Source organism: Sprattus sprattus, assembly GCF_963457725.1.
Source record: "Sprattus sprattus genome assembly, chromosome: 8".
Classification (NCBI taxonomy): domain Eukaryota; kingdom Metazoa; phylum Chordata; class Actinopteri; order Clupeiformes; family Clupeidae; genus Sprattus; species Sprattus sprattus.
The window spans coordinates 30,683,254-30,709,563 of record NC_137927.1 but is presented as its reverse complement, the minus strand read 5'-3'; the positions used below and the strand labels follow the sequence as shown (position 1 = coordinate 30,709,563).

Sequence of the window (26,310 nt, the reverse complement as noted above, 5' to 3'; positions counted from 1 at the left end):
CAGAAGGAAATAGCCATAAATCTATGCAACAGGCTATTGGGAATCAATGTGAGGATGAGGCCTGTGGATGACTGTTACTGCAGTGCGAAAGTATATATGATGAGTGTGGTTTGATTTAGATTGGGTACAAACTGATTGAATCATGCATAGACCAAGATTAAATACGTTTGTATGTTCATCAGTGGGCTAATGGATCCAAGTGGATCTTCCTTCTTTCATCACAAATTATCAATAGATCCAATGGAAAATGTCAGTTTCTGATCTCTTGTTATGTCCTTTCTTTTTGTCATGGATACAAAACAATACAATTTGTTTATTTGATCGAGAGGGACAGTGTACATTCATGAACATTAAGATGTAAATGCACCCAATTATAGCCAAAAGTCTAGTTTTCATTGGCAGTCCCCCTGCCAGAGTGACAAAGGTTAGTTGATTAAAGATTTTTTGAGAGATTGACAGTTTGATCAAGTGTGACAGAGAGGGTTCTTGATTAAAAGCATCCTAACTCCTAGCTTAACCTCTTTTTTTTCACACAGAAGACTTGCCAGATGAGTTCTAATCAATTCAATTATATTGCCAGTTTGTATCCTTAAAGGAATGTTGAATAGAATGTCAGTGTTCCGATGAGAGGGTTCAGAATAGGTCGGTTCTCAGGGAGAACACATTCGGACACAAAAAAAAATGGATCCAAAATGTGTCAAAATGTTGACACAAAATGTGCAATGCTTTCCTTTTGAAAACAAAAAGCATCTACTACAATGCTCCTGATGGAGTCATATTCATAAATGAATATGACTCCATCAGGAGCATTGTTGTGTTCACTCATTACCACATGGGGGAGCCAGAGCTTGTATTTTGAGACCAGGTCCTGTGAAGAACTATTACATGTTTGAAAAAACACTGACATGGGAATGTTGATGAGCAAATAAACTGGGCAAATGTACTGATGTCTGTCATTACAAACGAAAACCAGCAGAGGTTGGAGCGAGCCTCCGGGTACACATGCGGCAAGCAAGGCTGTTGCCAGGAGTTCTTATGTTTGTGTACATATCAAATTGCCATTCATAAAAGCAGCAGAGGCGTAGAGAGGGACAGGCAATGAGGTTTCACAATCACATCCGTGGCAGGTTTGGCAAGACCGTCTCTCTGAGAACATGGTGGCTAGGCACACATTATACCTGTCTCACTTACCCTGAGGTGAAAGCTCAGTAGTTTTGTGGTGTAGTATGGTGTTGCTCAATTCGAGAGGAGTGCTTTTTCTGGCAGTACTTTATAGAGCAGGATTGAACATAGCCTTTTCAGTAGCCTGCCTGCTCTACTCACTGTAGGCCTGTACAACTGTTCGTTGTTGCACACAGTTGCTCAAGGACAATGGTTATACTTGTGATGTTTCATTCCCTTGCCTACCAACACAGCACTTTGGGATAGGCCTACCTGAACCCAAGGCTGTCATGGGATAGGAAAAAACCATGTCATCGTTGAGATTATAAGGCACCTTAACCTTAATAGCGCACGTCTCCCTACTGGTGTACGTGCGGGGCCGAATGTGCATGCCATTAAGGGGATTTTGACGCGCCCCTCAAGTCCCGGACTGTCCGAGTGGTCTCGATCATAGACTAAGACATAGATTAAGACATACAATATTGTATATTCTTATGTCTATGGTCTCAATCACAATTTGAGTGACATTCAATAGCTGTTTTCAGTTTTACTGAACGTAGTCGCCTGTTAACGCTCTTGAACATCATTAGTCCATTATGTTCAGTCTAATTCAAATAGGCCTATCTGTCGTTTCAGTGAGTTAACTGTTGTCCTACATGTGAATTACCAGGACACAGCCTACCGTGTATCTTTACAGGATATATGGTTGAGTTTCACTCTGACTGACTACCGCATCCTTACTAGTCACATGCCATAACCATGCTGCTGAAATACGAACGTGAATTGTGATTGGCTACTGTTAGAGCCGAATATGTGTCGCTGTCTTCCTGATAACCTTCCACCCTTACATTATCAAACGCGAAAAATAATTGTATCTTAGTCAGAAACGTGAAGGCATATGGCTTTTCTGCCATTAAGAAAAAAACAATGAAATATTTTTTCGAATGAGCAGTCTTACAAATATTACATCGTGTTGTTTTTCTGGAAAGACCTACTTGCTCCTCTGCGCATGAACACGATGCGCTCACTTAAGAAGTAGTACCAGCAAGTTAAGTGGATCACCTTGAGCCACATTGCTGGAAGTCGTAGCGCATCAGTGCTACCAGTCAGCTTTTCAGAGGTGAGTACAAGGAAACTTCTTCTCATGAATTGTTGTCTTTTGTAAACGAACCTGCTTGGCTGTTAAAGGCCACAGCTAATCAGCATATCGTCGCTTTTAATGGTAGTATTCAGCGTTAGCGTTACAGTTCAGAGTTTAAACTAAATCGCTGTGTAATGTACCATATACGTTAACAGAAATACTTCTGAGCCAACTAACGTTACAGTTGGCTAACCAGTAACGTCACCCAGGTGATCTCTGCGTTTGTCAGCTCTCTGCTTTTGTAGCGGGGAAATGGTACATACAGGAAGCCAGCTGGCGTCCTTTCCCTGTAACTGCCAGACTAGTTACAATGTATTTGTGTTACAGAAGACGGTTGTTGCATAGCTGTGCCAGAGTCTCTTCATTCACAATCAAGTGCATTTGAGTTGCGATTTTAATGTTGAACTTGAACTTGAACATAGAGAGGAGTATTCCTAGATTTCGCCTCAAAGGTGTGGTTGCTTGCTTTACGCTGGATTCCATTGGCCAGTCTCTGCTCTTGTGGTCTCTGCTTAGGAAAATGTGACGCAGAGAGGAGAACGTGACCTGTGGCGCATCCGATGCATCACACTGCACTCCGTGAGGAGCGACTTCCATAGCCATTTGCGTTTAGACTTTAGACATTTGCGTATTAGACTTTCATCTCTAGACTCGGATGTAGCTGGCAACTTTCAACGTTGAGACGTAAAGACACAATAAATGCAACTCTGGTATTTCTAAATCGACGGTAGCCTACATTTTGTTTCCATAATCATGTGGCATTGACCAAATGTAGCAATAGAACTATGTAGCCAGTCTTTGCTGGCTGGTTCGTTTTTATGTAGCTCTCGTGAGTCATTTCACTGCAGAGGTGCGTTTACGTGACAGTTTCCATGCCCTCGTGCGTGCAAATGATCCTCCCCAGATCTTTCATTCTCCCTAAGTGGATCACGTCCTCTCTCATTACGTCGAATTTGTGATGTATTTATTGTGTATTGGTGTAGTTAGAGATTTGCTTATACAACGGCGAGTTTTGAGTCTGAATACAAGGAACCGGTAGGGGATGTTCCTGTTATGTAAGCCAGGCGAACGTTGCTGTTGGCTCGCATCTGCTCGAGACGAGGTCATTCAGTTTCCGTGAAGAATTAACGGAAGGGTGCGGAACAGACTGCTCCCCGCCTCCTCTTCCAAAATGTACCAAAGGCCTAGACGAGTTCGTCCAGGTACGCTCTCGAATTTCAACTAGGTTGCGCGGACACAAATCACATCCCTTGTTTGTCCAAGTTATGACCGACGCTTGTGAGTAGGCCGCAACAAGGCTACGTGCTTATTAAAGTCATGTCCTACCCGTTCACCAACACCATGCATCACACTCGCCAAACCGAGCATAGACATAGATCTATCTATTCTATGTCTATAAAGTCGACTGCTGCATGTGATGGCTGTTGGTTTCTGGGTTAACGTCACTTCCGGTGCAGCAGGTTTTTATGTCGTGATTTCACGGGGATGCTTAGCAGAATGTCTTTGAAAACCTACACCGCATCAATACAGGAAGTGTGTAAATTCCACATTTGCAGGGCATTTGTTACTCACTACTACGGAAATGTGTGCTCAACTCACTTTTGTGTCTTCACTGAATGTTATCCAATCCCCACTGACCCAGAGAACTATAGCCTAATGCCATGCCATCGTCATTGGCATCTGATTTGTATTTGGAAGGCCTGTCTCCCTCCTTTAAATAGTGGTGTGTCTGATTTATGTTTTTTTTCATGCCCAGTCATTTGGAATGTTTTGTGTGTGTGTGTGTGGGGGGGGGGGGGGGGGTCTGTGCTGGTCTGTGTGAAGCAAATCCTTTCCTTGCTTCCAGCGTAGCTAGATCGATCCAGAGCTTGGTATGGGACTGCAGTATTCATGACCAGTGCTGTTCGGGTGACTCAGCTAGATTCAGTGATGCTGTGTGTGATTGCAGATCTGCAGGTGCAGATTACAACTCAGCACTTTTAACGCCTTGGCAGCCCTTCTGTATGCCCCCCCCCCCCCCCTGCCAGTGGTGTGTATTTACGTGCTCACGGTCTGCTGTGGGCTATTATTAGTGAGAATACTAGTAACATGAGCCCACTACAGGGTACTGGCCAGCTAGTAGGGTCTGGTGGTCTGCTGCAGTCACATTAGTGAGAGAGGGAACAGACCCTCGCCCAGCTCACGCGTGACTTCATGCTGCGTCAGAGCCTGTGGAGGCATAGGCTGACGGCGAGCGGTGGTGTGTGGGGTGTGTGGAGGGAGCTTGCTGCAAGCTGCAGAGGTTTATCCGCTACGAAGGGGAGAGGATTTTCCTCTGAGCCGTGTTGCCGCCTGCATAGGACACCAGCTGTGGGTCAGATGCTGGGAGGAGTCTCCGCACGGTCATTTGCAAGCGCCGGCGCTTGCTGCGCATTCGCCCGGGCGGGAGAGCAGACAGAGGGCACCCTGGGATTCCTCTGGAGGACTGTGTCCGCCTCCAGGGGCCTGACTGTGCTCTGGAAGCACAGAAGGCTTTACTACAGGTACAGTGGAGCCAAGGATTGGATGGAAGGGGGGCAGATGAGGTACGACAGGAAGAGGAAAACCGAAGGGCAACGTTCAAGGTCATATCGAGAGGGGGAGAGAGAGGAGGCTTAATTGTGATGTGGCAGAGCGCGCCAGAGAGAGGAGAGGAAATGAGAAGGACAGATGATGAGACATGGAAGAGAGATGAGAGAGACGGTTATAGTTACACGCAGCGATGGGTGTGTTTGCAGGCAGGGATTTGCAAGGATTAACGGTGCAGTCTAAGGTTAGACGTGAATGCCCTGCTGTCAGTGGCAGAGAGACTGTATATTTATGAGCAGAGCGAGGCCTTGTGTGACGTTGGGTGCAACCCCCTGGACATGCCATGCAGCCTGCCTGCTCTAACTACACTACTGCACTGGGAGAGGTTACCCAAGGCGAGACCCAGGCTTCTGGAGGTTTCGCTATTGGGCCTGCTGTCAAGGACTGAGCAGAGCTAGCTTCTGGCCATTACTTACAGAAAGGTAAAGTCCGAGTTAATGCCAGTGACTGCACATTGCCAGCAACTGTTTATCCTAATGACAAGTTTATTGTGGGAAGACGAGGGAATGTTATTCCCGTGGCTATGTTTTGTGTGGAGGGCACACAGTGGAAACGAGATATCTGTGCCTGTCAGGGGCTGAGCCTGAACGGGCCCATACACGGCCCTTCAGAAAACCCTCCACTGACAGAACCTGTTTTGGAGTTCTGAAAAAGGAAAAAAAAAAAATCAATAGTTGTCATGGCAATAGACGCATTAGCCATGCTCCGGTGGAGAGTGTGACTGTCTGGTTTGTCACTTTTGGAAGCCATCTCGGGGAAGGAAGGCTTGATTACGTGACTGCAGCAATGTCCCAAACCCCCATGTTATGCTCTGTCTGCAGACGTTACATTGTGGGGTCGCTCTGTCTGCTTAGCTGGAAGGTTTTAGGTCATGTTCCCCATCATTCTGGACAGGAAGGCTATGTTGTTTCAAAATCTTGGTTTGGTTTATTATCTATTTATTTTATTTATTTGGTTTATTATCTTGGCTATTTTGAGACATTAAAGTAAGACATCGCCTCTGGTGTAGTCTGGCTCACACTCAGTTTTGTGTGCGCATCGTCCAAACCACAGGCATGTTTGAATAAGAGTGTGTGTAAGGATAATGTGATCAAGCTTTCATCACACACAGAGAGGAGGGAGGAGGAGGAGGGGGGGGGGGGGCGGAGCCTGTACTCTTCTGCATTTCCTGCCCTGGGGAGAGTGAGTAAGTGGCTGACGTGTGTGAGAGAGCGTGTGACAGTGAGAGATTGTGTGTGTGTGTGTCAGAGAGAGTTTGTGTGTGTGTCAGTGAGAGATTGTGTGTGTGTGAGGAGTGGGTGTGCGGCTGCTCACGTACAGCATGGGGGGAAGCTCTGCAGGCAGCACTGAAATCACACACACACACACACACGCGCTTTCTCCCCTCACACCTTGCTGACTAGGGTGGCTCATGATTTAGCCAGGGCCTACGTGGGATCTCTGTAAAGGATCATGTCTCTCCTCTATTCCTGTTCACTTATCTCCCTCTCTTAAAACGACAAGTAGAACACATGAGTCTAACCTCTTGATAACGTCACTCACCCTCCATACCGCCCAAAAGCCCGACATTAACATACGATTTTGGTCCAGTCTCATTATGCGAAGGACATTGATCGTGACAGTGAAGGGTTGGGTTCCCTGAGTGGCATGCGAGTTAAGCCGTGTGACTCTCAGCGAATGACTCAGATTATCCACCCCCCCCCCCCGCACACCGTGCTTAACTAGTCCTTTAGTGAGAGAGCCGAGAGCCTTAAGATGCCAGATCCAGGTGACCTCAAGACACGATCCTGCGCTATGCTCCCCCAGCAGCGGAAGTCCATGTACACGTCGCACCAGTTCCTGTTCCTCAGCGGCACGTCTACCAATGAGGCCTCGGCTAAGAGCTCCCCGGCGGCGCAGAAGTTGTACCGCACCAGCTTCACCGTCATCTTACAGTGAGTCCCCCTCTAGAGCGTGAGGGCTGGCTTCTAGAAAGATCCGCATTCTTGGCAGGGCTAAGCAGTCAGGCAGGCCTTAACCACATCCAGTCAGGTAGAGGCCCGAAGGTCACCTCAGCTTTATATTGACATCCTGTCAAGTTATTTAATTACATTTTTTTTTATTTTGCTGATAAGACACAAACACACACACACACACACACACACTCTCTCAGAGGGATGGGACTTGCAACACCAAGGTCAGGGTTAAGGTTCCCACGGAGCAAAGCCGACTGTTGTCCTCGTTACCTAACTGATACTGGCTCCAACAAATAGGCAAGCTGTACAGTAGTTTTGAGACTGGGATTGATAAGTTGGATATTTATTTGAAAAATGGACTGTGTAGTTCTCCAAAAGCAGTGATGGTATGATGTTCCGTGACCAGATGGCCTCATAACTGCTCTCTATGCAAGGCTGGTGCGTTGAACATTACTGACTAGGCATGCCATAGTCAAGCTTGTCACAAGGGCACAGCCTTTAATTGGAGTGGCATAAAGTCTGAAGTGTTGTGTGATCCTGTGATCCATATGGCGCCCATCCAGTGCTCCCCCCCCCTCCCCGCAGGCTTCCTGTAATGGTCCATTACGTCAGTCGGTCTGGCTGTCCAGCGGTGATCTTCCCACACCTGATCCACTGTCTGATAAGGTGCAGGCTGCCGCTCGATGCTGGCACCGAGGCTGTTTATTTATTCCCATATAGGGCTTTGGATGGTGTTCATTGGTGTTCATCTTTAGCGTGCAGCCTGACTCATCTCCCTCCACACACATTCCTAAAGCTTGGTGTATGCACATGTTTAGCATATGGGCATGTTTAGCATACGGTCATTTTCTGCATTTTCCAAGGTTCAGGTTTGACGTTTGGGTTAAAAATGTAGGCTACACATTGATGTGTGTATACTCTTTTTTTTGTTTTTAATTTAGGGATGCACCGATCCACTTTTTTCACCTCAGATACCGATACCGATATCTGAGGTTTAGTATCGGCCGATACCGATCCGTTACCGATATGAAAAAACAGTGCGAAACTGGCAACTGTGTGTGTGACCGCACGTGCGAGAGGGAGAAATGAGGAGTGCATGACATGAGATATTTTTTGCTCATTTGCTACTTGACATCATGTCTACGTCATCACTATCAATTCATAACATAGGCTAAAAATAATCACAAATAATGTACGTTCTAACTAGCGCTAGTGTTCATATTAGTTAGCAATCATACAGTATATCCGCTAGCGCCAACTTTTACGTTACATTGTAGAGGCTCAGCATGGTGACCTGTTAATGTATTTGCTGGTTCTAGTCTGTTAAGAGACCCACGATTATACCAAAGCAGTATTCTTTATCTCCCTTTAATGTGCATTCATCAATTTCCATTACATGACGATGCATGTGATCCTACATGTGAGTGTCTGCAATGAGAATGTGGACTAATTAGCACTGCACTGAATAACTTTAACATGAGTTATTGCTACACGATAACAATTACACTACTAATATTACTCGATACATATAATTGTGGACATTACACAAGGCAACATGAAACTCATTCAAAGCTCATCCAGTTGAAATCTTAACAGGATGAACCCATCTTTATTAGAGCGAATCAACATCAGGACATGCCTAAATCTCCGCTTAGCATGCTAATCGCTACTAATAGCAACGTGCACTCATAATACACTACCTATATACATAAACATAAAAAAAAATTAATAGTCACCGATACCCGATCTAGAAATGTCTTCAATATCGGTACTGATACAAATATTGGATCGGTGCATCCCTATTTAAATTATGAGTGCTTGACCTCTCTGAATGAACCCCATGTGTGTCTATGCTTGTGCCGTACTCTGATGGTTTGACTACAGAAGCATGACTGCATTCGTTACTGCAGAGTTCTAGCTGCTAGCCTGCTCTTGTCACTTCTTATCTAACTATCTCCTATCTTATGTTTGCTTAGCTTCCGCTGTTAGCTAACTGCTGTCATAAAGACTGATTTGGGTTTCTCTCTGTCAGGTGTGCAGGGTGGGATTTGGTGTGTGTGTGTGTGTGTGTGTGTGTGTGTGTGTGTGGGGGGGGGGGGGGGGGGGTCTACGTGTGTGTGTGTGTGTGTGTGTGGGGGGGGGGGGGGGGTCTACGTGTGTGTGTGTGTGTGTGTGTGTGTGGCTCTGTTTTGGCTCCTTCTCGGTCTCGTATAGTCTCCTCCAGAGAGAACAAGAGCTGCACTATCACTAATTTGTGAGAGAGAGGCTCTCTTTCAACAAGTAGCCTGAATACCTCGTGTGAGAGGCAGCCAGCACTGGGCCACATGGCTCTGTTGCCACGGGTGACTCAGAGGCCCGCGTGGGTGTGAGGACGGACGGAGGGGAGGGAACAGAATGTACGATGTGTGATGTGTGCATCCACCACCTCCAGCCTGCCTCACTCCTCTCCATCTGACGATTGCTCTGAAATCAGAAGAGAATCATGAGTGATTCCGTGAGGCCCATTCCACTATAAGTGTTACTAAGGGGTCTGTGAATTAGACAGAGGATATGTGCCAACAGGACCTTATGTCCTGAAAGCCTGTCAGCTTCTGTTCCTCTTCTAAGATATTTCTACAATTCACATGAGGGAGGCTAAGCCTGTTTCTTAGCTGTATCTCTCTGCTGTAGCGGTGGTCTAATTAAGACGTTGGGCCTGGTTTTACAAGCTTTTGAGAGACGTTAATGATGAACTTTATTTGGCTGTAACTCTGGTCGGTTGGCATGCGGGCGGGAGGAACGTGTGATGTAGCCTACCACTGCAGAGTTCACCTGAGGACACGGGGCTCGGGTTTCAGGGCAGGACTGCCAGTATTGCGCATAAGTTCATCAATTCCCGCAAATCCAGCACTTATACTGCGTAACATTTTTGCACACATTTTGCAGCGACGTCAAGGTTTATAGAATGCAGATGGCGGCCACCTGCAGCACAGCAGTAAACAGGAGAGAGTGATTTTGAAACTAAACTGCACTTCTCTTCTCTCTTTTCACACTTCCTCCCTTCCCCTTTCCTCTCCTCCTCAACTCCTTTTTTTTTTTTTATTTCACTACCCCTTCTCACATCCCTCTTCATCTTCTCTTCCTCTGTCCTGTTCCTGTTGTTTTTCTTTCATCTCTCTCTCTCTCTCTCTCTCTCTCTCTCTCTCTCTCTCTCTCTCTCTCTCTCTCTCTCTCTCTCTCTCTCTCTCTCTCTCTCTCTCTCTCTCTCTCTCTCTGCGCAGATCTACCCCAGTCAACCCTACTCCCAGAATGCCCAACACTAAGGCACAAGACATGGGCTCCGCCTTCATCCAGACGCAGCAGCTGAACGCTGCCCAGGCGGACACCTTCCTGGAGCACATGTGCCTCCTGGACATCGACTCCGAGCCCACCACTGCCCGCAACACTGGCATAATCTGCACCATCGGTAGGTCACACCACTGCCCGCAACACTGGCATAATCTGCACCATCGGTAGGTCACTGGCGGGCCCACTCCGCCAAAACAAAAACACACACGCTACATGATCAGGAGTCTAGAAGCCGTTGTGGTTTGCACACTGCAAGACTGATCAGCGAAAGGCAGGCATTACAAGATGGGATTTCCTGGCCAAAGCCTGTAGGCTGAGGATAAGGAGAAAAGTTTTGTAATTTGGCAGTGAGATGGTAATATAAAAGGGTGCAGAGCCAAATTAAGTGCATTTCATTTCATTATTTATACAGCACCAAAACAATAAAAAATGTCTCATGACACTTTACAGAGCCCAGAGCCTGAACCCAAAGGATCACGTCTTTCTTTTAGATCTAAGTTTACGTTAATGACCTGGGGTCCATCCCACTCCAGAAAATGGAGACCTTCCTGGAACGAGGAGTAAGCGTCTAAGATATATCTCCGATATAGCCGAATGAGGTAGGCTTAGCCTATTTCTACACCTCTTAGCTGTATTTCTCTGCTGCAGCAGTGGTCTCATTAAGACGTTGGGCCTGGTTTTACAAGCTTTTGAGACGTTAATGATGAACTTTATTTGGCTGTAACTGTGGGTGGTTGGCATGCGGACAGGACTTATAAAGCACTACTACTACTACTACTTCTCGTCCTTCCCCTGGTGATGTCTCTACAAAATGGCTGCCCTCAGCAATTCCCCACAGCCTGACGTTCCCTCAGAAACCCACGTTATGTCATTTCAAGCCAGTTACCACACACTTTGAACAAGCAACTGTAATATCACCAAAAATCAAACCTGAAGCTCCTCCATCCCAGCGTTTCTGCATGTCTTAACTGTCTTCACTTCACAGCTGCAACCAGCGTCCTAAGATTGGACACCGCAACAGGGGACACATTTACCACAGCATTGTGCTTTGACTGTTGCTGAACATTAGGATTTAAACCAGCACAGCCTCTGATAAAGTCTCCATCTGCTGAATCATTATGGCTATTTCACCTCCACTTCACCTCTGCTGTTGCACCATTTACCACAGGCCGTTAATAGTCTTATTTAGCTCCTTATTTAGTTGTTTCCAACTCTTCAGTTTCAATTCATTGTCAATTGCAGTGTGCTGTAATTGAATTGGTTTGGTGTGTTAAGAAAAGCTCTCGTGAGATTTATTTTCTCTTCTCTCTCTCCTGACCAACAAGCCATCTGACCTTCACAGGCAGAGATAGAGCCATGCACATATGTCCTAGGCAGACAAGGCAAGATAGAACTTCTGTTCTAATAAGAGCTTTCTTTTCCTATAATTGGTGATCTAATTGGGATTTGAGAGTCACTAAATTAGACCAATCACAACATGCAGCACATCATTTATCAAAGGTTATGGTATGGTAGTCGCTAGGCTACAGAGGTAAACATACTAAATGGTAAGGTATGGTAGCCACTAGGCCTGCACAGTCAATACGAGAAGTTACTTAAATAAACAGCCATTAGTTTCATATCAAATCCATCTGAAATGATACTTTTATAATTATAATTGTATTCAATTCAAGAAGTTAAATAACACAAACTTCAGTGCAAGAAGTGTCCTAATGCATACAAATCCCAGAAATACCTTCTGCAGCCCCGGAGGACGTGCAGGATGTGCATCAGTCCTAACGGTCCCCTCCCTCTGAGGATGTGCATCAGTCCTAACGGTCCCCTCCCTCTGAGGATGTGCATCAGTCCTAACGGTCCCCTCGCTCTGAGGATGTGCATCAGCCCTAATGGTCCCCTCCCTCTCAGGATGTGCATCAGTCCTAACGGTCCCCTCGCTCTGAGGATGTGCATCAGTCCTAACGGTCACCTCCCTCTCAGGATGTGCATCAGTCCTAACGGTCCCCTCGCTCTGAGGATGTGCATCAGTCCTAACGGTCACCTCCCTCTGAGGACGTGCATCAGTCCTAACGGTCCCCTCGCTCTGAGGATGTGCATCAGTCCTAACGGTCCCCTCCTTCTGTTGGTCTACAGGGCCTGCCTCTCGCTCCGTGGACATGCTGAAAGAGATGATCAAGTCTGGCATGAACATCGCCCGCATGAACTTCTCCCATGGCTCCCATGAGGTGGGTGATCACACACACACACACACACACACACCCACACTCAAACGTACACAAGCAGTCTTAGACACACAAACACGCCCACGGTCATACACACACACACACACACACACACAGAGGGCAAACCTCGCCAGGCGAGGCAAGCAAGTATGAATTCTGCAGGACCCAGAAAATTGTGATGTGCTGACTGACACGGACCTTAGCACACAGCACACATTACACACTCACTACGTACACACACTCACTCACTATATACAAATTACTCAATACATTACACACACACTCATCACAGTACACACACTCACAGCATACACTTACCAAGGAGGAAATATCAGACTTTAAAAACGAGGATAATAGCTCAAGGAGTGTTGGGTAATGATGTGTGTGTGTGTGTGTGTGTGTTTTTTTTTTTCTGTGTGTAGTAAGTATAAGTCAGTAGTAAGTAGGAGGTGTATTTTAAGTGCGGTGTGTTACCATATGCATATGCCGGGTAGAGTGTCTCCGTAGCTTACTGTAGAAAACTTTACAAAAGAAACTTCCTGTATGATACTCAAGAAACTTACTGTATGATACAAAATAAACTTACCCTCTTAGTAATGGCTTTATAATGGTTTTATGACATCACTTGTTGCTATGCACTAACAGTGACCCTGCAGGGACCAAAGGGTGTTCTGTGTGTGCTGTGACTAGCCAGACAGAACCTAATCTAAACTAGCGTCTGCCACTATAAATACTTCATCCAGAGGCTGCAGCTCTTGGCCGTAGATCTCTCTCTCTCTCTCTCTCTCTCTCTCTCTCTCTCTCTCTCTCTCTCTCTCTCTCTCTCTCTCTCTCTCTCTCTCTCTCTCTCTCTCTCTCTCTCTCTCTCTCTCTCTCTGCTGAGAGGCTGCACTGCTGCTGGGGGCAACGGCAAAGGGGCAGAGACCAGGCCAGGTCTTTCTCTCCCTCTCACTTACACACACACACACACACACACACACACACACACACACACACACACACACACACACACAGACAGAGTCTCTAGTTTCTCTCTCCATGCAGATTTATTCACCCAGTGCTCCCCAGTAAGACTGTAAGCCATGAACCTGAGCAGTGGGTTGGTTATGAGCCTCTGCATGCTCAGGTGTGCACCCTACTCAGTCTTCCCCTACTCAACATGCTCAGGTGTGCACCCTACTCAGTCTTCCCCTACTCAACATGCTCAGGTGTGCACCCTACTCAGTCTTCCCCTACTCAACATGCTCAGGTGTGCACCCTACTCAGTCTTCCCCTACTCAACATGCTCAGGTGTGCACCCTACTCAGTCTTCCCCTACTCAACATGCTCAGGTGTGCACCCTACTCAGTCTTCCCCTACTCAACATGCTCAGGTGTGCACCCTACTCAGTCTTCCCCTACTCAACATGCTCAGGTGTGCAGTATGTGTGCACCCTACTCAGTCTTCCCCTACTCATCATGCTCAGGTGTGCAGTATGTGTGCACCCTACTCAGTCTTCCCCTACTCATCATGCTCAGGTGTGCAGTATGTGTGCACCCTACTCAGTCTTCCCCTACTCAACATGCTCAGGTGTGCAGTATGTGTGCACCCTACTCAGTCTTCCCCTACTCAACATGCTCAGGTGTGCAGTATGTGTGCACCCTACTCAGTCTTCCCCTACTCAACATGCTCAGGTGTGCAGTATGTGTGCACCCTACTCAGTCTTCCCCTACTCAACATGCTCAGGTGTGCAGTATGTGTGCACCCTACTCAGTCTTCCCCTACTCATCATGCTCAGGTGTGCAGTATGTGTGCACCCTACTCAGTCTTCCCCTACTTAGCGTTGTCCCTTCACATGTGTTCCACTCCTGAAACACCTTAAAAGGATTAAGTTCTGGAGGTTAATCCCTAATGGCTCCATATGCCTTTGCTCTGTAATACTCTAGTTCTACTGAGAGTAGAGTAATCTGCATACGCTAGTCTGCCCTGCTTAATGTTGTTCCCTCTCTGGGCACCACCCAGTCCGACTGGATGTGAGTGGCAGTCAACTCTACAGCATTGCACAGAACGCTACAACACTGTAGGCAACTCCACAGCATTGCACAGGAGGCTACAACACTGTAGGCAACTCTACAGCACTGCACAGGAGGCTACAACACTGTAGGCAACTCTACAGCATTGCACAGAACGCTACAACACTGTAGGCAACTCTACAGCACTGCACATAATGCTACAACACTAGGCAACTGCATTTACCTTCCCTACTGTTTCTGTTGCATAACTGGGCTCTACACTTCCATAATCAGGGTCTTAGACGGTGACCCTCAGTGCTATTTATAGTAAGACAAAATGACCCCTTTCACAGTCACAGTCAGAAACCAACACTGTCCAGTAAAAAGGCCACCCTCGTCCAATCGGCAACCACGTGACTCTGACCGGTGTACCATTTGGATAGCCTGAGGTGACCTCTCCCACCAGCTACTGACGGCTGCCAGTGTTGCCAACATGGGCTTGGTGGCATGAACACATGCATGGGTGTTTTTATTGCCTCAGTATGCAAGTCAGTGGTGTGGCCAAGCTATTCGAAGATATTATATTGGTGTTAGGCCTTCTTTCTAAATACACCTTTGGAACCACTGCAGACAGTAATCTCCATTATAAAGCTACCCAGTGCAAAAGGCATGGGTTATATCCAGGGTTAGTATAGGGCTGAACTGTACTGAACTAGGTGGAGGTGCATCTCTAAGGTGTAATCTCCTTTAGACGCGTGCCAAGAGAGACTAACAGCTTGGTCTTTTAACCTTGAACAGGGCGATACGAATCATGCGTGGCCTTGTTACCTCCTTGGCAGAGATCATTTCTTTATAGTTACCGTCCAATTTGTTTTTGTTTGTTTGTTTGACAACAAGGTTAGGCAAAAATAGACTTGGTGGAGGGGTAGAGCATGATCAGAGGAAAAACACGTTACATTTTCGAGCGGATCCGCAAACGGGCGGCTCTGGCAAAAACTTTTTTTCAATTTCCTTAAAATTGCGCCCAGGGGCATTTGGCCTTGGCCTTGGCAGAGGTCTGCGGTCTTTGGGAGCCCTACTAGTTACAAATGGCTTCCTAGTTCACTCACATAAAACCTTTTCCTGGACATTTGGAACTCCTCTTTAATACATCCTAGCTGTGTTGTGTACCTTACAATAGAGGCTTCCACTCTTAAACTATCCTGACCCTCCCTTGCCCTATTTGATGGAATGTAAAGTGTTCAGTGAATCCAGATGACCCAGTATTGCATGTCTACACCTTGGGCGAGATATCATTTTGCCGTGCTCACTTTTTATGACCAGGCTTGTAACGGCTTGTCGACAGCTGATAACATGATGGTATGTGACCTGCCACATGCATGGCATTTGTCCCACATGCTGCTATAGCTCCCTTGGATGGAGAAGGATATTTAAACTACCATCATTTACAGCCCATACTGCTGAAGTGTGTGTGTGTGTGTGGTGTGTGTGTGTGTGTGTGTGTCTGTGTCTCTCTAACATCAGTCTCCCTTCCTGTGTTCTGCAGTACCATGGCGACACCATGAGGAATGTCCGTGAGGCGGCGGCGAGCTTTGGGCCCGGCAGCATCCAGTACCGACCCGTGGCCATCGCCCTGGATACCAAAGGCCCAGAGATCAGGACCGGACTCATCAAAGGAGTAAGGGCACTTTTTCTACACACACACACACATGCGCGCACACACACACACACACACACACACACATACTCACTCTTTCACACACACGCAGACACACACGCACACACACTCTCACTCACTCACTCACTCACACACACACACACACAAACACTCTCACACATACACACACACACACACCTCACTGTTATGATCCCGATGTTTTTGTCATTTTACTTGGTCCAAGTTCAACTTGTTTTCTCGTCATCAGTCCCAATCCAGTGTTTTTATCCTTGATTGTACGCGTACATTTATTTGGTTGATTAAGCTTTGGTGCTGAATTCAAAAGGAAACATCTTAAAGTGCAAACTAATTAAAATGATTGATTTAAATACAAAGTGCTTACAGTTTGTGTTATGAGGCTGGAACGTTTGTGATTTTTAATATCATGAATTCAGTGCACAGTACAGTTGCAATCAAAATGATTCAACCCCCATTGCACATAAGGGTTATTGGCAAAATATACAGCATATTGCAACTGTAAGTCCTTCTCATCTGGTCGTGTCTGTGTCTGTGTCTGTGTCTGTGTCTGTGTCTGTGTCTGTGTCTGTGTCTGTGTCTGTGTCTGTGTGTGTGTGTCCTGTTCCCCAGAGCGGTGAGGCTGAGGTGGAGCTGAAGAAGGGCAACATGCTGAAGGTGACCATGGACGACGCCTTCAAGGAGAGCTGCGACGAGGAGACCCTGTGGCTGGACTACAAGAACATCACCAACGTGGTGGAGGTGGGCAGCAAGGTCTACATCGACGACGGCCTCATCTCCCTGTGTGTGCAGGAGATCGGTGAGTGGGGACGCCACATGGGGGGGGTTGCTATAGTAACCAGACTTCCTGTCTTCTGTCTTTCGGTCTAGACTATTTTTTATTTTATTTATTTTTTACATGGGGGGGGGGGGGTTGCTATAGTGACCAGACATCCTGTCGTCTGTCTTGTCTTTTTTTCTGGATTTTGATCTGTATGTATTTCTGTATCTTGTCAGGCTCTGTCCGTTTTAGTTTTCTTTTGCCTCGATTTTAATCTGCATTTCATATTTCTGTGTATTTCCGGTTATAATACTTTTACTTTGATAGGGACCGGATGTTGTACCTGAGAGATTGTTGTGTGTGTGTGTGTGGTACGGATTGACTTGAAGTTGAACCAGTAAATGGAGTTAAAAGAAACAAGGCGTTTTCTCTGAGTTTACATTTTAATCTGTATTCCTGTGTCTTGTCAGGCTCCGACTACCTGATGTGTGAGATTGAGAACGGTGGCACCCTGGGCAGTAAGAAGGGCGTGAACCTGCCCGGTGCTGCCGTGGACCTGCCGGCCGTGTCCGAGAAGGACATCCAGGACCTGACGTTCGGCGTGGAGATGGGCGTGGACATGGTCTTCGCCTCCTTCATCCGCAAGGCGGCCGACGTGCACGCAGTCAGAGCGGTGCTGGGAGAGAAGGGCAAGAACATCAAGATCATCAGCAAACTGGAGAACCACGAGGGAGTCCGCAGGTAGGGAAGTGTGTGTGTGTGTGTGTGTGTGTGTGTGTGTGTGTGTGTGTGTGTGTGTGTGTGTGTGTGTGTGTGTGCCTGATTGTCTCTGTTTATGGGTCTGTGTCTGTGTGTCTGTCAGTGCTTTTGTGCCTGATTGTGTCTCTTGTTTTTGTGTCTCTGTCTGTCTCTGTCTCTGTCTGTCTGTGTCTCTGTCTCTGTCTCTGTCTCTGTCTCTGTCTGTCTGTCTGTGCGTGCCTGATTGTCTGTGTTTGGCTGTGTGTGTGTGTGTGCGTCTCTGTGCATGTACATGTGTTGTATTTGTGTTGATGGCTCATTGCATGGATTTGTGTAAGAAACATGCATTACTTGTCCTCCATTAACACACTACTGTCCCTATAATGTGCCAAAACAATAACATTCATAAATAATATTGATCAGTTATATTGTTTTGGCACTATATAAGTAATATTGATCAGTTCTATTGTGGATGAGTTGGGGGTGTCATGGCAGTGTTGATTCAAAGGTCACCTTTACTCTCTTGTCATCAACGCAGGTTTGACGAGATCATGGAGGCCAGTGATGGCATCATGGTTGCCCGTGGCGATCTGGGAATTGAGATTCCCACAGAGAAGGTCTTCGTAGCTCAGAAGATGATGATCGGCCGCTGCAACAAAGCAGGCAAGCCAATCACCTGCGCCACACAGGTAAGCGAAGCGGTGATGTAATCATTTCTGTCCTCTTCCTTGCCTTGTATTTATTAAGGTGTGTGTGTGTGTGTGTGTGTGTGCGTGTGCGCGCGATATAAGACAGTACTGCCTGTGTCCTACAACACTATAGCATGAAGCATCATCTCCTACATATGCTTCACATTGGCTGGACAGTACTGTGTGTGTGTGTGTGTGTGTGTGTGGGCTTGACAGTACTGTGTCTTAATAAAGATGAGGCACCACCACAGCTCTCATCACATCCGTTGATCTTGTGCTCCTGATGTGACCTTTGACCTCTTGAGCACCTTTGACCCCTGTAGATGCTGGAGAGCATGATCAAGAAGCCCCGCCCGACCCGTGCCGAGGGCAGCGACGTGGCCAACGCCGTGCTGGACGGAGCCGACTGCATCATGCTGAGCGGCGAGACGGCCAAGGGAGATTACCCCCTGGAGGCCGTGCAGACGCAGCACAAGGTTAGCTCGCCCTCTAGTGGTCCCTGCCAGTCACTGCACCACTGTATGACACATAGACTGTTGCTTCTTTAAGAGAGGAAGTCGTTCTTCAGACTGCAGAATTTAAAAAATTGAGTAATGATGATGCAGTGAAACCACAGGGGTCATGTGTGTGTGTGTGTGCGTGAGCAACACTGTATGAAGGAATGTATTTATAATAATTTTGCCTTGTAATTCTGCAGTCTTGAGGTGTTTGTGTCACTGAGGTGTTTTGCTGTAACTAGGAATGTCGGTTCATGTTCAAAAGCTCAGCTGCTCGCCTCTCCTCCATTGTTTTTCTCGCTCCTGTCACTGTTTTATTGGCATGCTTTTATTCTCTGCACGTGTTGTAAACTTCAGGGTGAGTTATATTAAGACCTGCAGTCAGGGTGCCTTAATGAACTGCCTGCTCCGTTTAAAATCAGATACCCGCTTTAGACAAAGGGTGGCATTGAAGAAGTGCATGCCCTCCTTAAGCACCATAAAGGCCAGAATTATGGATTCTGATTGGATAAGCTCCACACCTCCTCCTCTCCTCCCATGTGCTGTCTCGTGGGAGGGCACGGCAGCATGACACAGCGCTCTGCATGAACCTGTGTATTGCAGTGGAGGCTTCTCCATTGAGGAGAGGGAGGAAGATCCTCCTTAACATTTTGAGAATAAAAAGTGTACTTTGCCCAGACTACTGTGATTAATTAAAACCCTTAAATAGGACTACTTTAATACCTTTGTATATGTAATGTTAGTTTCCCTGGGTAAAGATGACATTAGCACCCCCTATCGCTATCGAAAATTACTGCCGGAGGACCTTCCTCCCTCTACCCTCCATTGACTCCCATTCATTTCTCTGCCTGCGCTGGCGGCTCGTGGAATGCGTTGACTTCAATGGCAGAGAGGAGGACGATCCTCCTCTGAGAGGGTGTGACTAGTTTAGGGGTCTGGATAGCGCTAAAATCTATTAACGAATAGGCTGGAGTCACGTCTGCGCTATAAACCAATAAGCAGAGGCCCTGGATATGGTGGGTGGGGTTATCCCCTCAAATCTACGCTACGAAAGATAATCTGCTCAGTCTAAGAGACACAGTTAAGCAAGAATATCTGATCATTTTAATAATGAGAACACATTAGCAAATTAGCAAATAAAGTAAACTATGGAAACCGAGGACATTGTTCATGTTTTATTACAGAAACCATTCCATGGGGTGAGTTACAATGACAAGTTGGCCATTAAAGCAACAGGTAGACCAATTCCAAAGATTGAAATCACCAAAAGCAACGGCAGAGTCAGTGTCGTGAGTGCTACATGGTTTGCTAGGTAGGCTACTCGTGGGTGACTGGTAGCATTACCAACAATCGGTTATATTGCTGGCTCTGTTTACTAATGAATGTCAACTCTCCAACGTGGTCTTTTCATGGATTTACTGATATAAAAAATATTGACAGGGCAACCAAGCGCCACGACAAATGTCAAGACCACGTTGGTGCTGCTATCCGCCTTTCATTGCTAGGCGGCACCATGCCTATAGAGCGGTTAGTGGATGAGGGTGTGCGGCTGCAAATTCAACAGCACAACGCTAAAGTGCGTGGCAATAGGGAGGTGGTAAAACGTCTGTTAGATGCAACGGCTTACCTAGGCATGCTAGAGTTGTCTTTCAGGGGGCATAACGAAGGGGAAAATTCTGACAACAAGGGCAATTACAGGGAACTTGCGGAGGTGATAGCGAAGTATGACCGTGTTCTGGCAGAACATCTGGAAAGCTCCACCGTCTTCTCACAGGCATGTCAAAAACAATCCAGAACGATCTAATTGCAGCCATTCACCATTCGATTGAAACAGAGCTAGAAAAGGAACTTAACAGGGCACACTTCTTTTCCTGGCAAATTGACGAGACCACAGACATTAGCTGTCATTCTCAGCTGTCTGTCATCTTGCGCTATGTTGATGACCACGGTACAATTCAGGAACGCCGTTTTTCTAGCCAATAATACTTGAGAAAAAGGATGTAAGTGAATGATTCAGAGCATGATGCATTTGAAATGGCATCAATTATGGTCTTGTGTCTTCATTCTTCTTAAAACAATTGTAGCTGAAAATAATCAGACATATTACAACCAATAGCTTCAGTCATTGAGTGGAAAAAATAGGCCCAATGATTGGCCCAGAATCTTTTATTTAGTTTTACAAATCAAGAGTAGTCCTGATTTGACTAATTGCCTTTGCATCCTTTCCTTCTGGCCTGGACTAGTCCATCAAATACATGCTGCCCACCAGCTTTCAAAGTACAATGCTGCCACTGGTGAATTTATCAATTTTATTCACAAAATTATCCCTCCCGGCTATTTTGTGCTGTAGTTCACCAAAACACCCTGAAACAACTTGAGTCTCACATACTTATGCCACCAACAGTACAAACGGGCCAATGGCAACCAAGCGCGCAGTCCTTCCTCCCTCACTTTAAAAACCACCAGCCGCCACTGGTGTATTGTTGCATGCTCGAAACCTTTCCAGCAGTCAGTCACACAACATTACGCTAGTGGTCCCCCATCCTTGGATTTCCAGAACATTCCATACTTACACGTGTTGCGTTACCGCAATGAAAAGTGTTGTTCTGAAGCACTCGCCTTAAGCTTGGGCAGTCTTTGTCAGATACTGTGTGAAGATGCTGAGTTGGCAAGACTGATTAACCGGGTCGGGGACCACTGCATTTGCCCTTATTGCCCTCACCCTGCATTCCTGCCCACCGAGGAGAATAGTCCCATCATCAGGGGTGCCGTTACCTCACTGCTCAGCTTTGCTTGGTGCACCTCAGTGTCTGCTTTGGTTCCCACACACACACTCTCACAGCACTGGCTAACGCACTGCAGACTGCTGTGGTCCTCACACACACACACACACTCACAGCACTGGCTAACTGAGTGCCTGCCCGACTGAAGTCTAGAAGCCAGTAGCCGTGGTGCCTGGTGGCTGTAAGCGCTGTGAATGTCTGCCTGACTAATACTCACATTCAGTTCCACCAAACCCTCTGTAGTCCTAATGGCGGTTTAGTTTTGTGTGCTTTGCTGTTTGTTTCTATGTGGCTCTTTTCCAGTTTCCTTCACCTTTCTGACTTTGTTTCTTTGGGCACTCATTATTAACAACTCCTTGCACACACACTCTTGCGCACACACACACATTCATTTCACATCTTGGAAGACCTGCATGTTCCTATGCATTACTGTGCCATGCTTGAACCTCAAAAAGCCTGTAACCTAGGCGACGGGCTGAGCTGAATCGAAGTGTCTATGAACAGTCAGCCCATCAGCTGAGAGGCAGAGGGAGACTGGCAGACATGTTGATGAATACTGTGTTTCACTAATGACTTTCACATGATCCAGCTCGTGGAGTGTTGCATTGCAGTGATGTTTGTATTCTGACCCGAGCTGAGCTATGGTGAAAGCACCTACCAGATGTGTTTTTAATGTGTGTTTGTGTGTTTGTGTGTGTGTGTTTGTGTGTGTGTGTGTTTGGCCTCACTAACTGAACTTATCACTAATATCTGCCCACACTCTTCTTCCTTACTTGTCTCATCCTCACTCCCTTCCTACCTTGTGTTCACCATCTGTCCACCCATGTATCACTCTTTCTCTCTTATCTTTTCTTTTATCTTGATTTCCCTCACTCTGGGCTTTTATAACTCCATCTTGTTTTCTTCTTCATTCTGCTCTATCTCTTTCCATACCCATCTCTCTCTCTCTGTCTCTCTCTCTCTCTCTCTCTCTATCTCTGTCTCTCTATCTCTGTCTCTCTCTCTCTATCTCTGTCTCTCTCTCTCTCTCTCTCTCTCTCTCTCTCTCTCTCTCTCTCCATAACCCGCGTCTCTCTCTCTCCCTGTCTGTGCCCGCGTCTATGCCGCCTCGTGGCTTTGCACCTCTTTTTTTTTTTTTTCCGCCCGCTGCCCGTCCGCTGCACCAGATCGCCCGTGAGGCCGAGGCGGCGATGTTCCACCGCCTGGTCTTTGAGAACCTGCGGCGCAGCTCCCCGACCTCCAGCGACCCGGCGGAGGCCATCGCCATAGGAGCCGTGGAGGCCTCCTTTAAGATCCTGGCCTCCGCCATCATAGTGCTCACCGGCTCCGGAAGGTAGGGGGCCCTCCCGACCAGCAGAGGGCGCTGACGAGAGGAGGAGGAGGAGGAGGAGGGGGGACGGAGCTTTGGTTTCCGGAAGGTTCTGCTGGGTTAGGGTTAGGGTAGGGAGAGAGGAAGGATGTCAGGGAGACGAGCTGGACCTCTGTGGGACTCTCTGGACCGGCAAATGTTCATAAAATGGCTGCCTTAAAGTTATGCCAGAGCAAACTCTGCAACAAAATAATGAAGTTTGGATTCATCAGTTAATTATTATTTTTTTTTTTCCATTATTCATTGTTCATTTGTTATCTAAGACATTCTGAACCAATTTGGGGGGGTTTTGGTGGTTTTATTGGATATAAACATTTGCCGTGGTCCTTGATGCACAGCCTCCAGGCCGGTCTCTGTTTAAGTGTGTGAGGTAAGGGTGGTGTGACTGAGTCTGAGTGTAACCCTTTCACCCCCCTATCCCCCTCCCTATGGGGGTGCGTCCTCTCTACCTGCTGGGCGTGTGGCACTTGCCGGGGTCGGTGCTGGTGTGTGTGTAGATCGCCCGTGAGGCGGAGGCGGCCATGTTTCACCGGCAGCTGTTCGAGGAGCTGCGGCGCTCGACGCACCTAACCCGTGACCCCACCGAGGCGGTCGCCATAGGAGCCGTGGAGTCCTCCTTCAAGTGCAGCGCCAGCGCCATCATCGTCCTCACCAAGACCGGCAGGTAAGACGGGCACCGGGGTCACGGCCACACATGCCAGGGACCGGTAAGATGGGTGCCACCCCCGCCACACACAGATAGGCATGTGCCACCGGCAGGTAAGACGGGCATCGCACCACCCTGCAGACTGGCACTGCCCTTCTACACAGCTGGGCTCGTGGCGTAGGAAGCTAACATGGCCGATGTGCAGATCACACCCCAGGTATGGGATCTCTGCTGTAGACACTGAGCCCAGTGAGTGTTCACTGATGCCCCCTGCAGGTGAGCTGCTGTACTAACCTCTCCTGAGCTCCACCCAGATGCTGAGTTCAAGTGAAGATTTTAAAGGGTTTTTCTAGTTGATGACCGAACCTGGTTTCAAAAATAATTTTTAACCTTTTAATGGACATTCAGAGGCCTTTTTACTATTCAAATTTTACAGTACTCACTGTTTTTATAAGATTTCACGTCATATTAAAGTTCAGAGTATGAGCGTTTCTAATAAGCACTTGAACCCAGCATGGTGAAAGTGATCCTGTTTGTGTGTGTGTGTACAAAACTGACTTGGCTGTGTGTGGAATTTCAGGGTGAAGCATGTAGTATTAGCATGAAGTATTATTTTGTGTGCAGCCTCTTGAGTGGGCCGAGATCAGTAATAGTGCGATATCAATCAGTCTCCGAGCCTAAACACTCACTGCTTCTGTCCTATTATTATTATTATAGAACTCCTCTCGAATACCACATCTACTTCTGGTTGTGTTGCTGCTTGTGTCTGCATAGGGAGATGCTAACTGACTGATTTGTATTGTTACACACACATACATACATACACACACACACACACACACACACACACACACACACAAACACAGCCACAGGATTTAACCCCCCCCACCCCACCCCCCTCCCCTTCTCTGATTGGCTGTAGGTCTGCCCAGCTGCTGTCCAGGTACCGCCCCCGCGCCCCCATCATGGCCGTAACCCGTAACGACCAGACCGCCCGCCAGTGCCACCTGTACCGCGGCATCTTCCCCGTCTTCTACAACCAGCCCGCCAACGACGTCTGGGCAGAGGACGTCGACCAGCGCGTCAACTTCGCCATGGAGATGGGTCAGTTTGCATACCGCAGTGCGTGTGTGTGTGTGTGTGTGTGTGTGTGTGAGTTCTGGTGGTGTTATTATTTCGTGTGTGTTCATGTCTGCCGTCTGTCTGGTGTTGTGATTCCAGGCAAGGCCCGAGGCTTCTTCAAGACCAACGACGCCGTCATCATCCTCACCGGCTGGCGTCCCGGCTCCGGCTACACCAACACCATGCGTGTGGTCCTAGTGGAGTAAACTACCCCCACCCGCCCTGCTGGGACTGCCCCACCATACTCTCCCTCTCTTACCCCTCGACCTGCCCCCACCCCACCCCCTGAATCACACCTTAACACCAGTTAGTGGTCCTTCCACCACTGTGGCTAACATAGGAACACGCTACCGTTTAGATGAGTAGGAAACCAAGGCAAAAGGCACCTGTCCCGCTTACTGCTCTGAAGGGCCAGTGACCGCTTGACTCTAAATTGTAGAAAATACAAAACGGGTCACACCAGTACTCCGGACCAATCTATTTAATCGACCGGTGTTCCCACACACACACACACACACACACAAACACACGTCTCTTCATTCCCTCAACGTTGTCAGCTTCTCTTGACACGTACACCAGCCTCAGTTCGGTCTTATTTAGTCACTGATATCCATGTGATGAGATGCCAGCGTGTACAACCGTGACTGAAAGTGCTTCTGCATGCCCTGCCTCCCTCCCTGACCCCTGACCTTTCACCTTTGACCTTAGCCTCCTCACCCCTGTCCCTCGCACTGTCTGGAGAAGGTTCAAGAAGGATGAGCCACACACACACACACACATACAGAGGCTGGTTACTGAACACAATCTGCTGCCTACCAAGCGAACAAAAACTGTGGCTGTCGGACCCCCCCCCCCCCCTCCCAGACAGTGAGCCCAGGGGTGCCCCCACCACCACCACTACCCTCACACCCCCTCTAGGCCGTCATAGGTGTGTGTTTTGTTTTGTGTTCTGTATATGTGCTTCTGCTGTGTGTTAAGTGTTGCCATCCTAATCTACTGTAGTCCTGCACTTGACTTGACTTGACTTGGTTGAAATGGTGACTGATGTCGGGTTTTTATTCCCCCCATCGGCCACCAGTGCAACTTTTTTTTGTTCTGTGTTTAGAACACTTGTGTGTGTGTGTGTGTGTGTGTGTGTGTGTGTGTGTGTGTGTGTGTGTGTGTGTGTGTGTGTAAAAAGCCTTTAAAAAAGAGATGATGTGCTTGAAAGTCCACTCCCCGAAAGAACTTATGGAACATTCCCGAGATGTGATGTAGGATGTGTCAGGGTTGCAGTGTTGGCAAAGGCAGCACTTGGAAATCTGTTTGTTAGTTTTTTCTTCTGGTGGGAGATTCTCCCCTTCTTTCTCTATCACCCTTCTGTCTAATGGTAACTTAGACATAAGTATATGTTTGCACCGTGTGTGTGTCTGAGAGTGAGTGTGGTGTGTGTGTGTGTGTGTGAGACAGTGAGGGAAATGTGTGCATCTGTATCCGTCTCGTCACCTGCTTCTTTGACTGTGTTGCTAGGGTTTCAGGTCTGTGGATGTGTTGAAGAGCAATGCTGTGTGTTAACTGAGTGTGCTGAGCTGTCCTCCAAGACTGGACTGCAATCAATAAACAAGCTGATGAG

At 47.4% G+C, this 26,310-nt stretch overlaps 1 protein-coding gene across 5 annotated transcripts; it reads left to right on the top strand.

The window, feature by feature from the left end:
* Positions 1–2,244: 2,244 nt before the first annotated feature.
* On the top strand, positions 2,245–26,310 carry pkma (pyruvate kinase M1/2a). Of its 5 annotated transcripts, none has more exons than XM_080843919.1 (11): positions 2,245–2,281; positions 10,125–10,309; positions 12,322–12,413; positions 15,948–16,079; positions 16,707–16,893; positions 17,325–17,595; positions 18,131–18,281; positions 18,605–18,757; positions 23,428–23,594; positions 24,499–24,698; positions 24,798–26,310. In XM_080843919.1, the coding sequence occupies exons 2-11, from the start codon at positions 10,153–10,155 to the stop codon at positions 24,902–24,904; spliced, it is 1,617 nt and encodes a 538-aa protein (XP_080700045.1). In that variant the 5' UTR covers positions 2,245–2,281; positions 10,125–10,152; the 3' UTR covers positions 24,905–26,310. The 5 variants fall into 5 exon arrangements, with proteins under 5 accessions (XP_080700045.1, XP_080700043.1, XP_080700041.1 ...); XM_080843917.1 differs by lacking the exon at positions 2,245–2,281 and adding an exon at positions 4,524–4,824 and having other exon boundaries at positions 24,499–24,680; XM_080843915.1 differs by lacking the exon at positions 2,245–2,281 and adding an exon at positions 4,524–4,824.